We start from the raw sequence: 12,168 nt of genomic DNA, 5'->3' as shown, positions 1-12,168 counted from the left end.
ACACACGCGTAAAAGATCGGAGATCGGACGTTGGCCGCACCGAAATTAATTGCGGCTGTCGGCTAGAAATGTCGAATTAGACCAGTATACCTTATGCCAGGGTGACAAGATTGATTAGTGTGGACGTAAGGACGAGGGTGGCGAGTTGATATTTCACTTTTGCGCGCGCGCCCGCGATCATGTGCGCAAATTATGTGATAATGGTAATATATTGGAAAGTAAATGGTACCTGCTCGAAGGGGTGACCTGGAAAAGGGCCCTACCGATAATGGCGGCGTTATGAAACAATTAAGTGGACTTGACGTGTTTTGCTTGTAGATTAAAATAGAAAACTTGAATAATTTTATCAATTTTAAATTTAGTTTTGAAAATTCACTCCCAAATTTGTAAGCCATCTTAATTTTTGATCAACAATATTTCCTTTGACTCAAGGATTTAAAACGAAGTTTTAAAATAAATTTGGAAGCCAATTAACCTTTGTAAGCATAATGTGTGTGTTTGCTTCCAAACCAATACGTGATGGCCGGCAGCGAAATTAAGTGAAAGTATAGTTATTATCAGTTTTTTTTTATAAATCGTTGTCTATCGATTATTTGATGCCTCTGTGCTATCTTGTACTAAGCTTGCTGGAATTCTTACCTAGTTAGCATAAGAGAGCACAGAGGCATCGTATTGGTTACACCAAACAAGTCTTCATACAAAGCTGTTCAAAAGAATTGAAAACCTTTATCTAAAAAATACCAATTTTACATTTTTGAGTTCAAAAAATCGATTTATTCAATTCCACCTATATATTATTATTTTATTTTTAAATTTTTATAATGTTAGACGGAGGAATTGAGTTTGGAAAAATATTATTTATTGCAAAAACACTTCACAAAAAAGTGAAGTGTCATTTTCGATTGCAACTTTAATTTTTCATCAAACATGACTTTTTGTATTTGTTTGACAATATTTCATTTTTTTCCAAAAAATACAGTTTTCCAAAAAAAAATCAAAAAACTTGGTACCAAATTTTGCATAATTCTAAACTGTAGCGCAAAAGATGCCCTTTTAGTCCCTTTTAACATATTTCATAATTCGTCGATTGGAAAATAATAACTGGAAGGGGTAAATTAGCGGCTAAAATGTGCAAACTGCATAGTGCAATGTACAGCAAAGAAGCGCGAGTGAAAAATGTGTAGTATATATTTTTTGCTTTGCTTTTTCATAGTTTTATTCTGCTTGTAACGGCAAGCCATTGTTTAAAATATTTACAAGACAGCCTTACACCACTGCCAGCGCCCCTAGCGTTGGATGAGAGAATCACTTCAATCTCGATGCAAAAATCGGTTTCTCAACCCGTTACTTTCATTTTTTTTTCTAAAATCAACATTTTGGAACCTTTTTAAGTATTTCAGTTTTGGGGTTTAGTGATGATTTAACTGTAAAAATAATAATAATAAAGTCACTTGCTAGACCACTCCCAAAATCGTCCAACTGTTTTCGGAGTCAGCCAGTCTACCCACCAAGCTACTCATTGTCCAAAATTGACCTAAAACCAGGTCCACTGCTGATCACGTTCCTTTGGTTTCACCAGGGAGCTTTCTAAAGCAGTTCGAATTGTATTGTTTGCAAATTTGTTGTTCATCAAATTTCCCAAACAACAACAACAAAAAAGACGTAAAATTACGCAACCGTCAACTGTTTCAATTAGCATAAAACAATTTGGCAAAGCTCGCGAAATTGGATCCTCATTAGTACGCTAATGGTGCCGTTACGATCGTATGAGCTCTTGTGTGGAGGAGAGGGGGAGAGGAGGTAGAGATTCGATTAATAGATAAAATTCAAATCAGGTCCCCGTGTCGCGCGGGTAGAGGTTACAAACCACCAAGTGTTATGAGCTTGTTTTTATCGAGCCTAATATTCGTATGTGTTACATTGAGGTTTATGGCAAAATTATTCCGGTTTCGGGGACAAAGTGCGCTCGATGTTGATGAAGAAATTTTTTAAATTTGAATTCTTTCAATAAAGTTTATGACATTTTTTTAAATAAATCTTACCATAAAGTAATTTAATTTCATATAAAACTGCGATTTCTCTCTCGTGTCACGTTACTCACGACGCAGGACGTGATTGATTGGGTGTGAGTGTCGGTGCCTCTTGTTTTACGACCCTATTTGGGACGATCTGTTTTGGCCAGGATGGTTTATAGCTGGCTAGGTGGTGCTGGTACACCTTCAAATTCAGCAGCTTCATCCTCAACGAAAATCAGTCTAGAACGAGCCCAATGGCTGACCATGCTCAATGCAAAAGGCGAGCAGATTTTATTTTATTGTTTTTGTGCTGTTTTATTAGGTTGGGGAAGGCAACGCCATCACTCAAGCCGTTTAGATCCCGAATCGAGCTTTAATAGGGTAGTCTTACAACATTTCCGTAGAGTATCCCAAAAAACAAAAACAAAAACAACCCCCCCATCATAACGCCTCCCCCAAAAAACGAAACAATGAAGTTTTGTTTTATCTCTCCAACTGCCATAAACTTGACCTGAAAGGGTTCTCCCTTCTCCTTGCCTAATCAGCCTAAGTGAAGAACGTGGTGCCGTTCCGCCCGTCTTATCGGTCCGGCTCGTCATTCGTGAACGACCCCCATAAAGAAGTGTTTGCATGCTGCACCATCACAATAATATAAATTTTATTTTATATTTCGCCAATGGAAGTGGAGCTTTTTTTCTGCTTCTCCCCATTTTTATAGGGACGTTCAACTTTCACTTCGATACAGTTCCTCCAAAAGGGGGTGTGGAAATGCAGTTCGTGCAAATGTATGAGCCTGGTTGCAATTGGTAAACGGACGGAGAAAACCCCAACCCTGCAATGTGCCGTTTTGCTGGGGCCAACACATGCTCCTTGGGATAGTGTGGCCATAACTTTACCCTGCATGGTAGCGATATAATGACGATGAATTGTACAACCGTGATGGAAAATTGAATGTTGGAAGCGCGAAGATCCTCGACTTGATAGAATGTCTTATCAATGTTCAAAATACTCCATTCTACAAGTAAATGAAGATCAAAAATTTTGGCATCCCTATTTTTGAAGAAACGAGTTTTGAAGCGGAAGTCAAAATATCGATGTAAAAACTTCTAGTATCTTCTCACATGTAAAATACCTTGATGACATCTATCATCTGTCAACGCACCAGTTGGTGTCGTTTTAAATAAACAATTACCTCCGAATTTGTTTTCTGGATCACATGTACTCTACATTTTATCGACATTTCATAGAAGAACTGTAAGATTAATAGTTCGATTTTACTTCAACATAATATTCAAAATTTTATGTGTGTATCTTTAAAATATAAAAACGTTCCAATCTAATCTAATCTTACCTAATTCAATCATATCTAATCTTATCCAATCTTATCTAATCTCATCGAATCTAATCTAGTCTTGAGCAATTCTCTGAGTTTTCGGTCATTCGATTTTTTTTGTATTTTTTAATCCGGCTGAAACTTTTTTGGTGCCTTCGGTATGCCCAAAGAAGCCAATTTGCATCATTAGTTTGTCTATATAATTTTCCATACAAATTTGGCAGCTGTCCATACAAAAATGATATGTGAAAATTCAAAAATCTGTATCTTTTGAAGGAATTTTTTGATCGAGTTGGTGTCTTCGACAAAGTTGTAGGTATGGATATGGACTACACTGAAAAAAAATGATACACGGTAAAAAAAAATTGGTGATTTTTAATTTAACTTTTTGTCACTAAAACTTGATTTGCAAAAAAACACTATTTTTAATTTTTTTATTTTTTGATATGTTTTAGAGGACATAAAATGCCAACTTTTCAGAAATTTCCAGAATGGGCAAAAAATCTTTGACCGAGTTATGATTTTTTGAATCAATACTGATTTTTTCAAAAAATCGAAATATCGGTCGCAACATTTTTTCAACTTCATTTTTCGATGTAAAATTGAATTTGCAATCAAAAAGTACTTTACTGAATTTTTGATAAAGTGCACAGTTTTCAAGTTATAGCCATTTTTAGGTAACTTTTTTGAAAATAGTCGCAGTTTTTAATTTTTTTAAAATTAGTGCCCATGTTTGCCCACCTTTGAAAAAAATATTTTTGAAAAGCTGAGAAAATTCTCTATATTTTGCTTTATTGAACTTTGTTGATGCTACCCATAGTTGCTGAGATATTGCTATGCAAAGGCTAAAAAACAGGAAAATTGATGATTTCTAAGTCTCACCCAAACAACCCATCATTTTCTAATGTCGATATCTCAGCAACTATAGGTCCGATTTACAATGTTAAGATATGAAACATTCGTGAAATTTTCCGATCTTTTCGAAAAAAATATTTTTAAAAATTTAAAATCAAGACTAACATTTTAAACGGGCCAAACATTCAATATTACGCCGCAAATTTGATTTTACATCGAAAAATGAAGTTGAAAAATTTTTACGACCAAAATTTCGATTTTTTGAAAAAATCAGTATTGATTAAAAAATTCATAACTCGGTCAGTGATTTTTTGCACAACCTGGAAATTTCTGAAAAGTTGGCATTTTATGCCTTCTAAAACATATCAAAAAATAAAAAAAATTAAAAATAGTGTTTTTTTGTAAATCAAGTTTTAGTGATAAAAAGTTAAATAAAAAAATCACCAAATTTTTTTTACCGTGTATTATTTTTTTCCAGTGTAGTCCGTATCCATACCTACAACTTTGCCGAAGACACCAAATCGATCAAAAAATTCCTTCAAAAGATACAGATTTTTGAATTTTCATACATCATTTTTGTATGGACAGCTGCCGAATTTGTATGGAAAATTATATGGACAAACTAATGATGCAAAATGGCTTCTTTGGGCATACCGAAGGCACCAAAAAAGTTTCAGTCGGATTAAAAAATACAAAAAAAATCGAATGACCGAAATCCTAGAGAACTGCTCAAATAGAAACGAAACAAAAACAAGAATAAACACAATTTAAAAAACAAAATACAGCCTAATATCTCTGAATGCAATTGAATCAATTGCCGGGAATTTCCTCTAAACAAACGAAGAAGAACGAATCAACTCATTTGAATACATTACCCTAAAACAGAGCAAAGACCAAGCGCTTTTCCAAAACCAAAACCAACACCAACAAAACCACCCCCGCATCTTTCTGCGCTGAATCGACGACAGTGGCGAACCAATTATGCACGCATTTTCATAAAGAACGATGAGACGCTTGCCAAAAACCAGAACCAGAGGGTTTGTCGCTGACTGGCTGGCGAAAGCTTAGCAGGAATGTTTTCCTTCCTGCTTGCGTACTTCCCCCCACTGTTCAAATTTTCTTTTTAACGACGCGACGCACATTACGCGCGTTTTTTCCATAAAATTTTACAAGCTGAATTTAATTTCGAAATTATACGTGATTTGCGATTGAAGCTCCCTGGAAAGTTCCTAACGCCTTAATGGGTGAGGAACATACTTCCGGGAGGAAACGACCACACAGTCAGGGAGGTTGGAGGGTTGTAATGTACTCTTACCGTTCTTGAAGGTGCCCATCAAGTGCTCCGAATCGATGCCGTGGTGACACTCGTACAGCGGTTTGCCCATCAGATCGGCCGGGTTGTACCCGAGCAGGGCGAACATTCTGCAAATTGGAGAGATTTTTGTCAAAAAATAGTTGATTTGCGAATTAAAGCTAGATCTCACTTATCATCAACGTAGCTAAACTTCATGTCCAGCGAATGCTTGCTCAGAAAGGTGCTAGCGTCCAGCGGCACCTCAATGTTGGACGGGTGCGGCAAAGGGCGCGCAACGGCCACCAGCTGGCGCTGACCGTCCTCCTTGCACGCGATGTGGCCCGTCACGTGGATCACCTTGTACGAGGCGCTCTTGATGTTGACCGAACGGCCGCGGCTCGTCAGAGTGCACTTTAGCCTGAGGAAGAAATCGCGCGTTTCCTGCGGCTTACAATCGCTATTGGCCACTCCCTTGACCAGCTCCGACGGGCTGTGGTGACGGCCGTTCAGCGCCTCACGCAACTCTTCGTGGTCACACTGGTGCGAGTAGTCCCAGATCGGTTGACCCATCATGTCAATCTGAAACAATACGAAAAGTCATTATAAACTCGCTCCCAACTCCAACCCAACTCGTTCAACCAACCTGTGCAATGCCCAGAAACTCGCCAACGTTCTCCGAGACGTACGTGACATCACCGTCCGCGGACAGAACCAGCAAGAATCCGTCCAACGTTTGCAGCGCAAGCTGTTCCTGTTCAATCATCAACTCGCTGAGCGCAGCCTTCGAGTCCTGGTCAACATCCTCGCCATCCTTCTCTTGCTCGGCAGCCACCTTCTTCCCAATGTCCGGAACTGTGAGTTCAAAAAAGAAAATAAAAACGAAGCTTTCGTTAGTAAAGCTGGTGTCGCCACCTCGGTGTCAGTTTGGGAAGCACAGCGAGCAAAGCTCGCCGCCCACCCTTAACCGTCCGAAGTTTTAATTTTACTCACAAAGTTCGAGCATGTCGCGGACGCGCAGGAACGCAATCGACAGCCGCATCACGCTGGCCTTGTCCAGATGCTCGACGTCCTCCTGGGGCATCGGCAACAGCCCGGCCAGCTCCTGGAAGATTTCCGTCTCGCGTGACCGGCGACATCGGGCGGCGTCGCGCGATTTTTCCTTGCGCTTTTCGTTGTTCCTGGGGGAGGAGAGGGAAAAAAGTGCAATTAGAGAATGTTTGGTGAAGCCGCACATTTGACCCAAAAAAAAAGAACGGATTTTATTTTTTTGCGAAAAAAAAGTGTTTGCGATGCTGTGCATTGGAATTTCATAAAAATTCAAAATATTTTTAATCCAGCCCAAACATGCTTAATATGATTTTCAATGCAAAAAAAAAAAATTATACTGTTTTTAGTGATTTAATTTATATTTTCATAAAAAAAATTTGAAGTTTTTTGAAAAAAAAAAAATTGCCTCTGATTTTTCAGAAATACGGTGAGGTAGAGTGGTAAAAAATGTCCTAATGTCCTAAATTCGCAATTCCCAATTTTCAGTGAAAGAACGGGCCTTGACCGATCTTATGCACTAGGTTCCCGACGACGCGCACTGCCCTTACACCTACATCTCACCCTTGCTCTGAGTCAGTACGAGCAACACGCTAGAACACGCTTTGAGTGTTCGAGCCAGGCATGCACATGAAAATGTTCTAATGTCCTAAAATAATTAAATAAATTTTAAAACTATAAAAATGAAAAAAAAATATCTGTTTGTTTTATATTTTTGTGATATCTTTAACATTTTTAAATAACGGGTATTCCATGAACCACGTGTACACATTTTTGAAAGCATCAAACCTCCCTTCTTTTTCTCTTGATGTAGAATAGTTCATAGAAAAAAATCATGTTCGTATAAGCAGGAACATTTTTTTTAGATTAGTAAACTTTATGAATATGTTATAAGAAGATTTTATCCGTTTGTTCCCATTTTTAATATGAATTGACAGAAATGCTTACAAAAATCGAATCTATTTCAATGCCAACAAAAAAACGTTTTTATAAGTCCCATTGAAAAAGTACTGTAGAATTATTGCCGGCACCAACCGATATCGACACAAAAACATATAAAATGTGACAAACAAACAAACTCGCACTTTTTTCTTATTTGACAGTTTGACAAACCTGCAAACAACTCAAAATGTACGCAGGCTGACGTTTCTGCATACAAACCAAATTATCAAAAAAATGCAAGTTTGTTTGCCATAGTCTAATACTTGCCTTAAATTTGCATTCCCAAAATACGTATTTTGTAATTTTCGATTTTAACACGTTTAAGGGGACTGCAAAATCTTCCTTGCGCTAGATTTTAGGATGGTGCAAATTTTTTTGAAATAATGAATATTTTTTGAAAAATTGGCAATTTATGGAAAAATATCAAATATTGTCGAACAAAATATCAAAAATAATTTTTAGAAGCAAAATTACATTTGCAATCTAAAATGACTCTACCTTTTTGATAAAGTGAACCGTTTTCAATTTCAAATTTAATATACCTTAGGTTTTTTTTTTTTTGATAAAAAAAATGTTCAGTTTTTTTTTGCAATTGAAAAATACTTCATGAAGGATAAGCACCCTTGGAGAAAATAATTTAAAAAAAACTGAACAAAATCCTGTAATTTTCCATTTTTGTTTTTGATCGGATACAACCTCTGATTGCTAAATTTTTAAATTTCCAAAATGCCAAATAATGTAAAAAATCCTTAAAATAAAAAAAAATAAGTCTGTTAACGGGCCGAATTAAAGCTCCTTTATTAACGTCAACAAAAGTGAAAAAAACACGGATCGAAATGTTGTGAGCGAATCCGTTAAATCATCATACTACCCGGGCAGACTATTATAACAAAATTCATGCCATTTCAATAACAAATACTGATAAAATAACAAAAAGCGTTATGGAATATTCTTGCAAAATCAATTTTTGCATAAGAGTTGGATATCAGTTTATGTTATTATAACAAAATTTGTTGTTGGTCTGATATTGATTGAAAGCAAACACAACTTGGGAATAAAATTTTTTGTTATGGAAGAAAAACTCCACATGTTATTGGGATGATCGGATTAGTTGTCAAAATAACAAAAAATAATAACAAAGATTTGTTCGAAGAATAACTAAAAATGTTATAAGTCTGTTATTACAATAACAGTCTAATAACAAAATCATAACGGCGAATAACAAAACTTGTTATAAATAACAAAAAATGTTATTGGCCTAGTATATTCAAATATAAAACAATGTTATTCCAAAGTTATTACCGTCTGCTCGGGTAAGCTTTTCGACCTATAAAATATAAAAAAGTATTTAAATGGATTGTTTATATATTTAATCGTACACTCAACATTCCCACCAAATAAGTGATTTTTACAACCTTTACTATCAAAAACCACTGAATTAGCTAGCCCTTCATATTCTCCCTCCCGGCTTATCAGTTCCAAACATAAACCTTAATCTCTACGTGCTCCTGTGGCAATTGATATGGGCCAATAATTCGAACGATTATGATGACACCAGGTTGTGTATCCGAGTGAGGCTTCTTCAAATCGGCAATAATTTGACCAAATTGACGAGCCACCGAAGTTGCTCCCGGACTATCTGTTCGTTTTACGACTTCTACTGGAGCTATTGGCGATGATACTGCGTGGGCAACGACTGACCTTCGCCAAAAAAAAAGTTGGACATGGAAAAAAGTGGGATGATCCACCGAGTACGGTGCAGTTTGTCAACCTTTCTTTGTCCAACTCCCGGCGGCATCGTGGCGACCCGCGCTCGTATCGCCGTAAGATGATCTGTCACCCCGGTAATTGTGGGCGTCAGTTTGCCGGCCGATGACTACCTGTTGGCAGCTACTGGATGAAAGGTTTTACCGACCCCTGTTACACCAAATTAGCGGCTATCAAGATCCGGATAAGGGGCGCCGCCGCCACCTTCTAAGACATTTTATTGCAGCAAGTGATAGAAGAAAAAACCATGCGCCAATCAAATATGCGACCATATTTCCAACAAAAGCGAAAAAAAAAACGGTTCAATCTGGACTCGAATCGAATGGGTCAATAAATCATTCGATGGGTTCGCCGGGGGTAGAACAATGTGACAGCTGGCGCACTTTCAGATTTGACAAATTTGGCGATTGTGCGTTTGCGGCTATGAGATAATGAAGGAAAGGTACTTGAAAAATTTGCATTTGACCGATTGGGGTAATCCTCATTTAATTAATCACCGAGAGTAAACAGTACAAGATTTAAAGTTTGTGTACGTGACGATCTTCATAGACCTAGCTGTGAGTACTACTAGCTAGTGGATGTTCTGTTTCTCCCCCCACCGATTCGTAAATAAGGTCACGCGCAAGATTTAAGTGTCTTGTGAGTGCCTCTAGTACACGCCGTTACGCTACTCAGTGAAAGTACCGCAAATGACTCTATCTTCGATCTGTTCATGTTTTACTCATTTGCATTCCTAGCTCCTTAAAGAGTGTCGCTTCTGGACACCCCTGACCAAATTTCAAACAAATGTTGAAGGATGGTGGACAGCTGATCGGTGCAAGCTAATCATTTCACTGATTAAAAAAAAAAAATTTGTTAAGATATAACATTATTAATTAAAATGTATAAACAATAAATTTTGATGTTCTTGTAGGGGGACTTAATAAAAAATTCATTTAAAATATTATAACTATCTACCAACCAACATTTGCCAAAAAAAATAACCTCGTGGTAATGGTAAAAAAATAAGTATTTGTTTAGTAAAATTTGGAATGCTAACATTGTAGCATATTTTGAAATTTGTGGTTTAGGTCACCAAATTTATCCTTCGAGAAATTCTGTACGTTTTTGCAAATCAACTTATCTATGTATTTTTTTTTTATTATTAGGATGAAACTTTGTCCATGCATTCCTTATGTCGAAACAAGCAATTTTGCATCACTAGTTTTTTCCATCCAAGGCTCCATACAATTTTACGAGCAGGTCATTTAAAAATGGGAATGTTTTTTTTATGATCAAGCCTCCGCCAAAGTTGTAGGTTTTGGATATGACTCAGAAAAAATGTAGATATACCGATAAAACATTTCCCAATTTTGTTATTTAACTTTTCATTACTACACAGAAAAAAAATGATGGTAATATTCATTAGGGAATGATGACAAATTTTGTGTCAAAAAAAAATTGTAATATTACATCAGAAAATGATAAAATTTCATAAGTTTATGGCGAACATTCATCAGGATCACATTTTTGCACATTTTTTAGGTAATATTACTTAAAAGAAGAGGTAATATTCAACCTACCAAATTTGCAACATTTCAAAATTCATTATTCACGAATTCCCAAAATAAGTATGTTTTAATTTTTGAAATTGTTTTGTTTTTGGGATTTAAAAAAGACAATTTCTGATACCGGAAACATTTTCATTTTTTTAATGTGTTTGTCGAATCGAAAGTCTTGTCAAAAAATGAAATCATTTTACCCTAGTAACATTTTTAAACTTACAGGTTTTATCATGGTTCTGAAAACCCTCATACGGCCTAAATAGGCTTATATGGCCTACTTAAAACCTAAAATGTTACTAGGGTAGGAACAAAATTTAATTTGCAAAATTACTTCAACTTGTTTTCTAAGTTCCACCGCTTTCAAGTTCAAGAAAACCGAAAATGTATTTCATTTGAATTTTTTATTTGACTAAAACTTTCCAGGGGGCTCCCCCAATGACCACAAGAGTCATTTTGCATCATTAGTTTGTTCATACAAGTCTCTGAACAATTTTGACAGCTATCCATAAAAAAAAATGTTATGTCTTCGGCAGAGTTGTAGGTATTGATAAGGAATATTAAGAAAAAATAGTCCAGACTCGATTATTCGAAGCCTCGATTATCCGAAGTTCGATTACACAGAAAATAATAATAATTTGGAAGCTGTAATTTTTGAAGGTTGAATATTACCTTTTTTATGATGTAATTTTACCTCAATTTAGACTAAAAAAGTGACATTACACCAGAAAAGTGGTAAAATTACACATTTCCAGAGGTAAAATTACACCTTTTTTCTGACATAAAAGATGTACCCCTTCCCAGATGTAATATTATCATGATTTTTTTTTTCTGTGTATCAGAAGGTTTGTGTAGGACTTCGAAGAATCAAATCACGAGCAAACATATTTTTTCGTTTTTTTTTCTTCTTTTAATTGTTTTAAACATCAAATTCGAGTTCTGCGACCCTATTTTAGTCAAATTTCAATAGTTGATTGCCTATTAAATAATAAAATGCATTTTTTAATATTACGTCACCGCCATATTGCCCGTCATCTTGGATTAAAAACAGTTAAATCACGTTAGCGTAGTTATTTTTTTTTTTGTGGTTCGATTATCCGAGGAGAAATTTTTCCGAGGCCTTCACAGAACACGGAAAAAAGCGATTTTAAACTACCTTTAAAAAAAAGTCAGTTTCCCAAAAACCGTATTTTTTATAAATTTTGTTATGTGTTTTAGGAGACGAACCCCGCAACTTTTAAACTTTAAAAACTGCTCGTTTTCAAGATATTGTTACTTAATGTTTGATATTAACTAAATATTTGAAGTTTTTCGATTTTTTTAAATGGTGTCCATGAGTGATCATCACTATAATTTTTTATTTCAAAAAGTTAAGAA

At 35.9% G+C, this 12,168-nt stretch overlaps 1 protein-coding gene across 2 annotated transcripts in view; it reads right to left on the bottom strand.

Moving 5' to 3' along the window:
* Positions 1–12,168, bottom strand: part of LOC120425734 (protein similar) — a 62,805-nt gene that overhangs the window by 26,343 nt on the left and 24,294 nt on the right. For both annotated transcript variants that reach the window (XM_039590337.2, XM_052706331.1), the window contains exons 2-5: positions 6,488–6,675; positions 6,141–6,349; positions 5,688–6,076; positions 5,519–5,625 (exon numbers count right to left, since the gene is read on the bottom strand). In XM_039590337.2, coding sequence (XP_039446271.1) covers positions 5,519–5,625; positions 5,688–6,076; positions 6,141–6,349; positions 6,488–6,675 — 893 coding nt within the window. The remainder of the gene's footprint in view (positions 1–5,518; positions 5,626–5,687; positions 6,077–6,140; positions 6,350–6,487; positions 6,676–12,168) is intronic.

Source organism: Culex pipiens, chromosome 1 (genome assembly GCF_016801865.2).
Source record: "Culex pipiens pallens isolate TS chromosome 1, TS_CPP_V2, whole genome shotgun sequence".
Classification (NCBI taxonomy): domain Eukaryota; kingdom Metazoa; phylum Arthropoda; class Insecta; order Diptera; family Culicidae; genus Culex; species Culex pipiens.
This window is presented reverse-complemented; position numbering and strand designations above follow the sequence as displayed.